Here is a 13,858-nt window from a genome sequence, read left to right on the forward strand (position 1 = left end):
TGTGATAAGGACTTCACTTACTCCCAGGCGGCCCAGCAGTCACTATAAATAGAACAAAGCGAACTGAGAAAAAAGAGGGCTGCTACTGATAGCTGGTTAAGCCACGAGGAGAACGCAGGGATTTGGAATGGAATTTGCAGCAGTTAATATAAACTATTTACAGAGTTACAAATGGATCCCTAAACTAGAACTGAAAACAAGGTGACAATAAATCTTCGACATTTGCACGGACACAAAACTAGAAGCGATCTGTGCTCCTTCCCGTGCAAATGCAGCCCAGTTCACAATAACAGAGCACTCTAACTCTGACATCTGGGTATCAGATAACTTTGTGAAGATGTCAGAATTTATGAAAGACATATATTTCTTTGTTTCCAAGATGGATAATCTTCTATTGGGTCCACTAGCAAGTCACTTCATAGCTTTGTTAAAACTCTTAAACCGTTCCATCCGCATAGAGTTAGCTCCTAAGGGAGGTTTCTTTAAACAAACCTCAGTTAAAGTCAATTTTCATTAAGTGAAACCAACACGAAATGAACTCTCTTGTTTATTTTTGCCTACCAGTATACCATTCCAAAGTTTTACAACATTTGCCAACCAATTTAACAGCAATCTGTCATTTATTAAAATGTAAACTGGTACCAATCCTGTTACAGCTGGGTGTCTGTATCAGATAAAAACATATCCCTCCCGAAAGGAATAGGTTAATTTTATTATGATTATTACTACTGTTTTTATTATACAAGCTCATTACACCCCTTCTACTCCTTCTCCTCCTCCTGATGAACATATGCCTTTTATTTAAGGGTGCAGAAATGTGTGTGTGCATGCACGTACACGTACATGTGCGTATTAGAGACAATCTGTGATTGTAAAGCAACCTTGTGCTTTCAGCAAATATTCTAAATATCCAATCAGTTGTAAAATCTGGTGAATCAAAAGGAAATTGATGATGAGAATGGCATATACTAATCAGACTTTCTAAGAGACTCAACAGCTAGGCATGTGTCAATAGATGTTCATCAACTGTCCCGTATCCATCTGGACCCCCGAATAGACTGAAAAGTGGGATAAAGGACACAGTTCCAACAAGGAGATTAGGGGCCAGCGACTGTGATTTCACCTACTTTTGTTCACACCCCCCCCCCCCTGGACATTGGTTCTGTATTGAATTCATTTGAATGCCTTAATCCCGAAATCTAAAAAACTCAAAGAAAGGTGATGTGGAATTGAAAGTTTACTTGTAGATAAAATGACAAAGCCAGCTCTCTAAGCTGTGAACCTACAATATCTACAATGAGCTCGATGATTTCTCCAAGTAAAAGATTAACATCAAATCAGAGCATGTTATGTAGTGGGCACTTCAAAAATACTTATGGAGTAAAATAATAAGGGAAGTACTGGTGACCTTAACATAAGATTTTCTGATTATGAGAAAGGAAGAGGTTTGATTCCAAGTTTTTTTGAGAATTTTCTGTAGGATATTATTAAACACACTTGTCAGAAAACTGTGAAATGGTGTCAATGCATTAGATACCTGCAGATGAATATCAAATGCACCAATTATTATTCAAGTTTCACAACCAAATGGGACAGAAAAGATGACTGCAAGGCTACTAGGCTGCACCCAGTAAGTTTTGTTATTGTGTGGTTTTAGTCTGTCCTCCTTAATGCTTATCAGAACCTATTCACTGAAGGGACTTGGGAGTTTGCTTGCATCTTACGTGGAACACCGATTCATCATTATATGGTGAGCTCCCCAAAGACAAGTGCTGAGTGTTACTCATCTTTCACTGTCACCTAGCCCAGGAATATTATAACCGCCCAGGGAATGTCTCCTAAATGCAATCATGAATAAATGAATGAGTGAAGACTCTATCAAGGAAAACTTTAGGCAATTAAGCTTCTCATTCTGACACCAAACCCTGGGTCACCTGTATCTGAAACATTGTCAGTTGACTCCTCATTTATAAAATTGCTTTACTATTTAGAACTGCCCCCTAAGGAATTTTTGGCCATTCATACCAAGGAGCCAGGCCAAAGGATCGCCATGCTAAGTTGAATCCTGTCAGTTTGAATGAGAGTGACTTTTAAACTGTCTTTTCCCAAGATGACAAGTCAGATTGTGATTCTGAGATTGAGAAGGCTAACCCCTATTTTGTAAAACTACTGTTTGAAATTCTCTGCTGTTTAGATAGTCCCTTATTCTGTAAAGTCAACTCTGCTATTTTTTAAACAGCCCCTTATTCTGAAACAACAACAACAACAACAACAAAACTTTGCTTTCTAGCCTGCTTGAATAATAAGGAAGATAAACTTAGCTGTATTACCTTGTAGGCCAGAGACTAGATACGCCCATACTCTCATGCCATGCCAGGTGCATTTTTTAATTGGATAGAACCGTGTTGTTTTCAAGGCCAGCAGCGAGATAACCACTAAGCACACATAGGGCTGGCTCTTTAATAAAAAGTAAAGTTCTGCTTGTAGCTCTGCTTAGAATGTGAATTCACTTTTCTCTAAGCCCACCGGTGTATATTAAAAAGTGTAATTCCAAACTCTCAGCATTGCTTGGTTTTCTTCTCCGGTCTTCTGCAACAAGACCCCTCGTAAAATTGTGAGAGGTCAATGTTCACTCCTTAGAAGCTTAGAATGTTCCTTGTTGGTCACCGGGGGCGGTGATGAATTTTAATACGAAGACACAAGAAGATTTACATGTAAGAAATACCTCTGTGGCTGTGTTAACAATGCTAGTTTGAAAGTTGAAGCTCAAACTGGGAGGATGTAAGTTTTGGAAAGATGCTAATTGCCCAAGTCCATATGAGAGATGGTGGTTCTCACTGTGAGGAAAGAGGGCAGATTCCATAGACTTTTGGGAGGAGCTAAGGAAAGAAAGACTTATTGGATGACTAGGATGAGGAAAAGAAGAAATCACAAGTTTAGGAAGGGATAATGGGTGGATGGTAATAACATCCACAAGTAAATACATAAAGAAAGGTTGGTAAAAGTAACTCAACTGAAAATTATTTCCAGTTCTAACATTCTGACTCTAAAAGTCTAGTGAGTTTTGCTGAATTTTCATAAAGGAGTGCCAAAGAATTTAAAATAAAATTAATTTAACAACCATTAAAAAAAAGTCATGAAAATAAAAGCTTCTGTGTGTTTACACTTTAGAACACTGATTAAATAAAGTTAAAATTTACTGCAGGAGTTCTCAGAGCCTTTAATATATTTTAAAATTTCCTAAGGGAGCATATAATGAGTGGTGTTTCTCAAGTAATTGGACAGCAAAATTCCCCCCCCCTCTCGTTTTTAGCATTTTATTAATTAGTGTCTTATGGGTTAAATTTAAAAAAATACCATTTTGAATATTTTGTCCCATTTATTTTGTCCATTTCTTAATAATAAGCATAAGTTCATACACTTTCCTTCCCAAAGGATCACTCAGCAATATGGACTTGATTAAACCCAGAGATTTCGAACAATCAAGACTTTTTACAGTATCATGCATGATTAGTCAGTATTTCACTTTTACTACCCTTGCCTTTGCAGTAGTGATAATGATTAAAATTTGTAACAGAATTAGAGACTTTCCTATGTTTCAGGAACTTTGCCTCATATTGTACTGGCATGAATCACATAATCCTCACAACAGTCCTAAAAAGTAATTACTAGCACTTAGCTCCATTTTATAGAGGAAGAAACTGATCCTCAGAGGGGCTGCTTAACTTGAGCAAGGTAAGAAAGTATTAGAACCCACCAGAGTCTGATTCCAGAATCTGGTACATTCATCACCAGACTATACCATATATGTTAATAACTTATTTCCAAATTATTAATCAAAAACAATGCAAGTGTGATCCTTAAGTAAATTCATTCAGTATATGCAGCAAACTGGCATGGAAATCATTCACACATTCATTCATACATTCATTCACTAACTCCTAAGCAACACTGTTTTAGGTACTTGGAATGCACAGAGAACAAAAGAGTCAAACTGTGGGCTTTTCTGGAGAAGATAATTAATCAACAAGTAAATAATAACAAATAGAAGGAAGGATCAGAATTGGCAAGAAGGGGTCCTGAAGGGTTGGGAGTACATGCGTGTTATATTGTAGGTGGGAAGAACCAGGCAGGCCTCCTTGTCAGTACAAATTATAAGAGAGTTCAGACAAGAGTGCTGGATTTTTACATAAGGAGGTCACTGTGACCTAGACAAGAACAGCTTCGAGGGAGTGACAGGTCAGAGCCCTGATGTAGTGGCATCAAGAGATAATGGAAAAAGAGAGCTTGTAGAGGGCAAGTATGAACAAAGTTTTCAAGGAATTTTGTTCTAATGGGAAAAGGAGAAATGAGACCATAATTGAAAGGCTATAATGAGACAAAAGAGGGATTCTCCTCTCTTTCTTTTGAGGTAGGAGTTGAACAGTATGAACGTGTGTGGATGGCAATAATGCAGTTGAGAGGGAGATTCTGATGATGAAGGAAAAGAGAATTAACTGGGCAGTATCTTTGATGAAGTGAGAAAGGGTGGCATCAGTGAAGAAATGGAGGAGGTGGACCAAGGTAGAGCATGAGCAATTAGTTCACCATAGTAACAGGAGGAAAGCTAGAATATGTGGTCACAGATGAAGGAAGGAGGTCAGATGTGACAAATACAATGACAACATGTAAAAAAACTTTTTGGATTTCTTAGAGGCCCATGTTCTGACTTCTTTAGCTTTGCTGAATATCTAGTTTCTGTAAAATTGTGGAGAACAGTACCTATCTTATAAGATTATTGTGAAGATTAAAAGTTACCTATTTTAGGGCTTCACCAAGTGACTATACTATTATAGAATGGCAAATGTTAAATGTTTTTGCTGTATCATCATCATCATCATCATCATCATCATCATCAAGTGTATGAAGCCCAAATTATTATGCCTCTAATTCTTGCACTTAATTTTATAGCTTCTCAGCACCACATAAAATGCAACCTTTGGAAGTGTAGCAAGTTGTCAATTATGACACGGTTTATTCAACATGGTTTCTCTAATGCAATTTTGGTACATTAATTCTAAAGGGGCTATAAATTGAATCAATTCTGATTTTGTTAAAGACTTTAAAAACAGTGTTACATTCTACTGAGCCAAATGCTTATCTTACAGTGAAACAAATAGAAAGCATTCTGAAATCCAATATTTGCCACATTTTTTGATTAGCAAGAAGGAATGGATGCAATCAATACTTGGACTCCCTCAGCAAAATGTATTTATTTCCCTTGTGAAAATCTCTCTTGATACTTATGCGTCTCTCTCTTGCCACCGATCTTTCTGGGTTGTCTTGACATTGCTGCCACTCTAGTCCAACTCATTATCAACTTAGCTGGACCATCTCCACCTTCCGCTCTTGCCTCCCCACCCCTCGCCCCACGTATTCATTCTTTACAGAGCAGTGATCTTTTAAAATTGTGCATCCCACCAGGCCAGGACTCTGCTGAAAACCCCCAATGGTTTTCTATGACAGAATAAAATGCAAACCCCCTACATGGTATAGAGAGGCCTGCTGAGCTGGCCCCTGCCTACCTCTCCAACCCATCACCCTCTGCTGGCTTTTTGTCCATGATGCTCCCAAGCCCAAAGTCACATTCAGTTCTGTGAGTCTCCCACACCATTTCCACTCCCAAGGCTTTGTTCTTGCCATTCCTTCGGCACAGAACATTCCTTCCACATTTCTTCACATGATTGGCCTTTATCATTTTTGTCTCCATTCATGCATCACTTCCTCAAAGAAGACTCTCCACCTTCCTAACCAAAGCAGCTCTGTCCTCTCTCAGTCACCGGTTTTATTTCATCCATGACCCTGATCCTTAGCTCAAATAATCTTGTTTCTATGTGTGTCATGTTGATAGGATGTCAGGACTTTTATATACTGCATATAAAACTTAGATGCCTTCTTTACTCCTTTATCTACACTGGAAAGCAAGAGTTCAATACCTTTAATAGAAAAAATAAATTCCAATTGTTATATTTTTGTAGATGATGTAGTTAAAACCTCAAGAGGCTAGAGCAATTTTAAACTATCACATAGGCCCTGGCCAGGTGGCTCAGTTGGTTGGAGCATCGTCCCATACACCAAAAGGTTGCACGTTTGTTTCCTGGTCAGGGCAGACACCTGGGTTGTGGGTTCAATCCTAGTTGGGGCGCATATGGGAGGCAACCAACTGATGTTTCTCACATTGATGTTTCTCTCTCTCCTTTCCTTTCCCCTCTCTCTAAAAGAGGGGTAGGGAACCTTTTTCTGCAAAGAGCCATTGGGTATTTATATCATCATTTGCCGGCCATACAAAATTATCAACTTAAAAATGAGCCTGCTACATTTGGTCAAACATTTAATGAACTGACCCCTAATGCCTTGGCAGGGCCAGACCAAATGATTTCCCGGGACTCATATGACATTCGTTCCCCACCCCTGCTCTAAAATCATATCCTCAGGCTGGATCCCCTGGGGGTGGGGGTGGGGGTTGCAGGAGGCAGCTGATTGATGATGTAATTCTCTCATTGATGTTTCTATCTCTCTAAAATATCAATAAAAACATTAAAAGAGAGAGAGAGGGAGGGAGGGAGGGAGGGAGGGAGGGAGGGAGGGAGGGAGGGAGAGGGAGAGGGAGAGGGAGAGGGAGAGGGAGAGGGAGAGAGAGAGAGAGAGAGAGAGAGAGAGAATGATGAAAGGGAAGGTTAGGCCCAGATCATGATTAAAATGGATGCTTTAAGTTGCCCAAAGTTTCTTTCATGAGAAAGAACGAGAAAGGAGATGCTCTGGGGATCCCACCTCCTTTCATGATTACACGCACGCAGCACCCTTATTTTTCATGTAACTAGAAGGCAGCAGGATTTTTTAAGACCTATAATGTGAAACAGATGTTTGATTACATTAGATTATGTGGTCAGTTTTTTGGGGAATCGATGAAATCAAGTGACCTCAGGGTTAAGCTGCCCAGTTAAGGAGGGAACTTGGGGGCCAGCATAAAAATAATATTGTCTTGGGACAGAGGAGGGACTAGGGGAGGGACCACAAAAGAGAGATACTTAGGCATTTGCTGGATAATCTATCCACACCAAATGGAGAGTTTCAATATCTCCACTTCTGAATCTCACAGTCCCAGGAATTTATTTCTCCAAATGTAACATTAACATATTAATGAATGCATTTCCTTTGAATAAATCTAAGAGTCCAAATATACCTCTGTCCTTTTAAAAAATATATACTTTTTATTGATTTCAGAGAGGAAGCGAAAGGGAGAGAGAGATAGAAACATCAATGATGAGAGAGAATGATCGACTGGCTGCTTCCTGCACGCTCCACACGGAGGACGGAGCCCGCAACCCGGGCATGTGCCCTGACCAGGAATGGAACCATGACCTCCACGCTCAACCACTAAGCAACACTGGCCAGGCTACCCCTCTGTTCTTGTCCAGGGAAACTATTACTTAACTCATTTGCAGAACAGATACAACATCCAATCCCAAAGCTTCTGCATCTCTTTCCGTTAACCTGTGTCCTGGCTCAATCTATGAGCTCCACCTAACCCTCTGAACTGGGGGATCAGAACCCCCCGTTTCACAGATGGCTTCACATGAGAATCACCGCCCCCCCCTACTGACACAGCATGAAACCTACCATTCTGACGCCGTTTTCAAAGGCCTGCCGGGTGAGTGGAGCTGGGCCGTCCACGGTCTTGCCGTCGTCGTCGGGGCCCCAGCTGGCGCTGTAGATGTGCACGTGCTGGGGGTTGAAGCTGACTGACTTCGCCTCCACCATGTCGGTCACATCCCCGTCCAGCATTCGGACTCCTTTGGGACAGACGGGAAGTAGCTTCATTAGAGGCTTACACCCAAACAACCTAAGACTTACCTCGGTTACAGCATTTGGGGGTGGGGGGTGGGGGGAGAGAAAGAATAACCTTTTAATCAACACTTGAGTGAGCTTATTTTCCCCAGAAAAGGACAATTCCGATTTTTCCAAAGCTTTCTTCGGAAGAAAGGAAGTTACAGTGCATGTAAAAGAGCAAAACTTCTCTTTTTAGAAAATTATTTACTTATTTTTTTAAAGAGTAAAACTTCTTTTAAAATCTTTCTGAGCTATTGTTCTCTTTTCCTAGGTTTCCGTCATCTCTCCCTTGTCTTTATCCTTGTCTTAATGGAGTAGTTGACAAAGAGAGCCTCAAGCAATCCATCTTCCCTAAACTTCTCTTCATTAGATCACTTGTGTTCCTAATTGGTAGAAAGCATTCTGACCTTGGCAGTCGTACAAAACTTGGAAAGCTGCCAAGTCAGGTTGGTCTAATTTCCTCCATACTTAATATTATCTCCTAATCTGCGAGACTGATGTGAATTTAATATATTACTTCTTTGCCAAGTTATTTATAAGTCAAATAATAAATGAGAATGCTTTCTGTGCATGTAAGACATCAAATAATTCTCACAAGGTTTTAGCAATGTATAGTCATTAATCTTTATTTAAGCATATTCCCGCCAGACAGATAGGAATTTATTATTAACCTTAATTTGCAAAACTAGACACAGATATTCAAACATAAGTTATACGTCATATGCCAGGCTTTCCTTGTATTTTGGAGACACACAACAACTAACTGTGAGCTAAAAACTCCTTCAGCTTAAGCCAAATACCATCACCGAGACACTGTATTATTTTAATACAGCCCAAATTTACTCCTTAGGAAAAACACTGTTATCTGGTAGGATTTCAAGTTTGTATTGATTACCACTAAATGGGGATTAAGTAACAAAACCCCACATCAGGTAGCCTTTGGTACTATGGGGTTTGAGGTAGGAAATAAAAATGTTCTTTAAGAAACTGTACCTTCTTTGTGTTGTCAAAGGTGTTTAACTTTCAACTATAAAACTTACAAACACAGAAAAATAGAAAGAATGACAATAACTTCTGATCCAGCCACTAGTAGACAACTGTTAACATTTTTGCCACATTTTCTTCATCTAAAAATACACATATTGAGCTGTTACATGGCAAATATATTATATCCTTTCATATTTTTTACAAAAAAATAATAGAAATGAATACCCAGGCAATATTAAAATCCCCCAAAGCATCCCTAAAGACATGGCATTTGGTTGTTACATCTCAACTGTCTTTTTCTCCAGACTTTTGGCTTCTTAAGGATTTTTAAAGGAACAGGTGATGTGGGGAACAAAGGTTATGAACAGTCCCTTTAAAGGTTAGGAAATAGGAACTGTATTTAGAAAGTCTCCACAGTTTCCATGGGAACAGACTACCCAGCATGGTGCTCTGCATGGGCTGGGTCCTAAGAAGCCAATGGTTTTCACTTGACATGAATATTCAAAATTCATCTGCGTGGTTTTTACCAAAGAAAAATGAACTACTTCATATTCTTACTTTCTATGTAAAGCATAAAATGAAAAGATTTTACCGATACGAGGAGGTCTGAAACTAACACTGGACTAACTAGGATCTCTAAATGCCAACATTCAGGAACGTCTGCAAAACACCTGGATTCAGTTTCTACGTTGTGATTCATAAGTTCACGTGTGCACACACACTGAATGTAGAATAAAATAATATCTACAGGGTAATATTAATTTCTGGATCAAAAACTGACAAATAAGAATTTTGTGTCCTCAAGTTTAAGGAGGAAAGGTTGCTTTTTCTTCATTTGACTGAAAGCCTTCATTCCTTGGATGTGCGGGGTTCAATTTATAATTCAAAATGTTCCTGTTTTCAGGATGATGGAACACATTTGTGAGTCATTGCCATATATTCCTTTTTTAAAAAAATATATATTTTTATTGACTTCAGAAAGGAAGGGAGAGGGAGAGAAAGACAGAAACATCAATGATGAGAAAGAATCATTGATCGGCTGCCTCCTGCATGCCCCACACTGGGAATTAAGCCCGTAACCCAGGCATGAGCCCTGACTGGGAATCGAACTGTGACCTTCTGGTTCATAGGTCAATGCTCAACCACTGAGCCATGGCATTCCTTTTTTTACTGAGGGTCCTTGTTCAGGCGGGTCAGCCAGCAGCTGATCTGTGAGGGTACACAAGTTCATTTCTTCATTCCCTCAAGGTCAGTGAGTGCTGGTTGAGCACTGAAGAGTAATGACAGGAACGAGGGCGTGTGTCTGTGTATGTAAGAGCTGTGTGTGGCCTGGAGAGCAAGGAGGATGAACCGGGCAGCCCCTGGAGTCATGTGATTCTCATGAGAAGAGCAGGGGCCTCCCGGACCCTCAGGGGAAGTCTGTGTCTCCTCTCCTAGCTCCTCCTTGAACCTGTCTTCCCTTCGACACATAGCGCAGGCTCTCAGGGTCCTCTAACTGCTGCCTAACACGCTATCACTCTCTAGGAATTCAGCGTGAAACAGAGGAAAGGGACAGGTCCAATTTACTGAGGGCTGACATTCGAGGCAGTCTCTAAAGCCTTTTCTCAGCACCGTCACTGTCTATCCCAAATACCTCTATCTTTATCCTAGAAAGGACTGCCATTTTTGTTTGTTTCGGTCCAACCTTCTTTACCATTCGGAAACAAATAGTGTGTTGGAAACAAAGATGTCATCCTGGTTCCATTTATCTCATGACACCCTTTTAAGAGACCCTCCCAGGGGACACCTTCAAAGCCACTAACTAGGATCTGTACCATCTCTTACAATGTTTTCTTCCCATCTGCATGTGGCTGTGGCAGCAGGCTATACTAACAATGATGACTACAAATGGGAAAAGTTAAGAGGTTGCTTTTACTAATGCCTGGATTGAAACTGCTGTGGTTGGGTCCTTATAGTAAGCTTATGTATATTTGAGCTAGTGCATGTGTGTGCATATAATATGAAATTATTAGTGAGAACAGTCTTACTACATTATGGGACTACAAAAGGAGTTTTTGCCATTTACCATTTTCATTGCAATTAAAAGGCCATATTTATAAAGCCTAAAGAAGAGGGAAAGAATTAGATATTCTGCTTTAACATAATTTCAAATCATTCTTCCCACAGAGATATTATAGCCTGGCCTGGCGTTTCTATTATTAGTTCTTTCTGACTCAAGCACCGATTGTATAGTTCTTTACAGATGTCAATGGCACCATTTTCAGTATTGGACAGCCTTGTTTAACGTATTGGACAATTCATTGGGGGGACTGTTTCTGAAGTCTTTAACTGTATTCAGTACCACATGTTAACATGGTCATTTTGCTGTCAGCAACAGTTGGACATTATTATGCAAACAGATGCCTGTTCAAAAAGGGGTTCTGAAAATCAGTTAGCACGAGAGCTCTTGGCTCACTTCTACAGCCACATACGTTGGTTTCCCATACCTCCGATCTTGGCATTGAAAGCAATTCCGACTGTGCAGTGAGAGTTGTTTGCTGCGGCTGCCACTTCTCCAGCACAGCGGGTCCCATGCCTGCAGGGAGAACACACACACTTTCTAAGTAAGACACTCCATTCTCTCCAAGTCCACACATCACAGCGACCACTCAGGCTCCAGAGTGCTGAAGAATGTATCAAGCTGGGGGTTTTCTCCAGCTTCCTACCCAAGCAGTGCTTAATCTGCCTGCAGAAAATGTTTAGCACTTAATGACATTCTGCTTTGGATTATATTCCTGATATGTTTATTTTTGATATCTTGCTTTCCCAACCAGAAAATTTCCTTGAAGGCCAAAATCAGATGGTACGTGTCTTTGTATTCTCTAAAGTACCACTGTCAATAAGGTAACCCCCAGCCATATGTGGCCACTGGGTACTTGAAATGTGGCTCGTTTGACTTCAGCTTATTTTTTTAATTTAATTTAATTTTAATTGGATTAAAAACTAGTCCCCAATTCCATTCTTAGAAAATTCAAGGATGTTAGTATGAGGCTCTACTTTAACTGTAAATTTAAATACAGATCAAATATCTCCAATGGGAATTTATCACCTAAAACTGGACTGCTGAAAATACACACTATATTTCAAAAATATTTTATATGAAATACCAAGAACATGAACTATTCCATTAATAATTGTTTTATATCAATGACATGTTGAAATATCTTATTTAATAAAATATATTATCAAAAGTTATTTCATCATTTTACTGCTTTAAAAAATGTGGCTACTAGAAAAGTAAACTTTTTTCCCCCTGAAAAATAATCCCTGTTATTTCTCACCACAATAATTTAGTCCCTTGGTCAAAAAATTTGTTTAGCTGAAAAGACTTCTAAGATCATCTTATCCAAGGATGAGAAAGAAGTCTCAGATGTAAAGGACAACCTGCTCAGAAAAGGTTGCCTAAAACCCTTTTAGGTGTGGAGAATTCCCAGGCGTGGCTGAGCCCGGAGAAAGAACACTAAGACTGATGACCAGCGTCTGCCGTGGTTGCGGAAGAGGATGCGACAACATTGTGGCCTCTTTGTCATGGCTAATGAAGTCCAACGCCCACTGCCCTTCCCTCATTTTTAAAGAAGGAGGCCCTGATTTGTAAAGAAATCTGTCAAGAGCAGCCAAAGAGTGACTAAAACTCAGGCCCCCCAAATACCATTTTAGTGCTTTTTATTTTACAGTACAGGTGCCGCAGACCGCATGTCTCAAGGGATATGGCTACAGTCTGTGCAACTATAAACAAGTTACTGCTTACATCAGCTAGGTACACAGTTTACACATATCCTGCTTTTCCCACTCAGTATGTCATGCATATATTTCTATGTAAATATTAATGTATACATAATTTAAAAGGGTAGTATTGTACTACATAATCTTTCGAATTATCCTATATAATAAAGATGTAATATGCAAATGGCCGTTACTCTGTGAAGTATAATGACCAGATGACAGATCAGCAGGAGGGTGGGGCAGCGAGCTACAAGCAGCGGCAGAGAGCTATAGGAGGTGGCAGGGCAGCAAGCTATGAGGGGGGTGGGGGGGTGCGGAGGGAGCTACAGGAGGGCGGGGCAGTGGACAGAGAGCTACAGGAGGGCGGCAGCAAGCTACTGGCTACAAGCAGGCAGCAGAGAGCTACAGGAGGGGGCAGAGCAGCAAGCTATGAAGGGGGACAGGAGGAAGGGGGGAACTACAGGAGGGCGGCAGCAAGCTACTGGTGCATTGATTCGTGCACAGAGCTGCTAGTATCTATATAAGTATATACACACACCGCAGTCTCTTTAACAAGCCCTTTATTCCTCTACTCCTAGAAATTTGCCCAGTTTTTCAAGAATATTAACAAGGCTATAAAGAACAGTCTCAGTTTATATATCATTTTATACCTCGTGACAAATTCCTAGAAGTGGAATTACTGGATCAAAGTATAGAGAATATATTATCACACTGTTAACAGCAGATGAAAGCAATATAACCAAGCCTCATAAAAACTGCAAGAGCAACAATTATTACTACAAATCATCAAATTTTGTGCATGGCAAAAAATTAAAAAAGAAAGACCATAAGCCAAATTGAATGACAATATGAAGAATGGAGAAAAATCTGGACAAACCCCTATGTACATAAATCCCTATTATGAGTTTTTCAATCTTTTTCATTCTTGCCGATCTAACATGAAAAATGTTATCTTGTTGCTTCGCTTTTTATTCCCTATGGTTAAAATTTTTTAAGTTATTATTTTTTAATCCTCACCCAATAATCTGTCTCTTCTGATTTTTGGAGAGAGAGGAAGAGAGAGAGAGATGGACAACCTGTTTGAGAATTGAACCCGAAACCTCCAACTGAGCCACCTGGCCAGGATGTACTATATCGTGTCTGTTTTAATTACTGCAAGTGCTACTGCAACGTGGATTTTGGTTTTTAATTTTGTTCTAGTTTACTCTGGCCCATGGGTTATTTTATTTAGAAGTATGAT

The 13,858-nt window shown here is 39.8% G+C and overlaps 1 protein-coding gene across 3 annotated transcripts in view; it reads right to left on the reverse strand.

Moving 5' to 3' along the window:
• The window catches only part of PCSK5 (proprotein convertase subtilisin/kexin type 5), a 413,193-nt gene that overhangs the window by 249,544 nt on the left and 149,791 nt on the right, over nt 1-13,858 (reverse strand). For all 3 annotated transcript variants that reach the window (XM_079791288.1, XM_079791287.1, XM_079791289.1), the window contains exons 6-7: nt 11,343-11,431; nt 7,660-7,832 (exon numbers count right to left, since the gene is read on the reverse strand). In XM_079791288.1, the coding sequence (XP_079647414.1) occupies nt 7,660-7,832; nt 11,343-11,431 (262 nt within the window). The remainder of the gene's footprint in view (nt 1-7,659; nt 7,833-11,342; nt 11,432-13,858) is intronic.

Source organism: Cnephaeus nilssonii, assembly GCF_951640355.1.
Source record: "Cnephaeus nilssonii genome assembly, chromosome: 14".
Lineage (NCBI taxonomy): Eukaryota > Metazoa > Chordata > Mammalia > Chiroptera > Vespertilionidae > Cnephaeus > Cnephaeus nilssonii.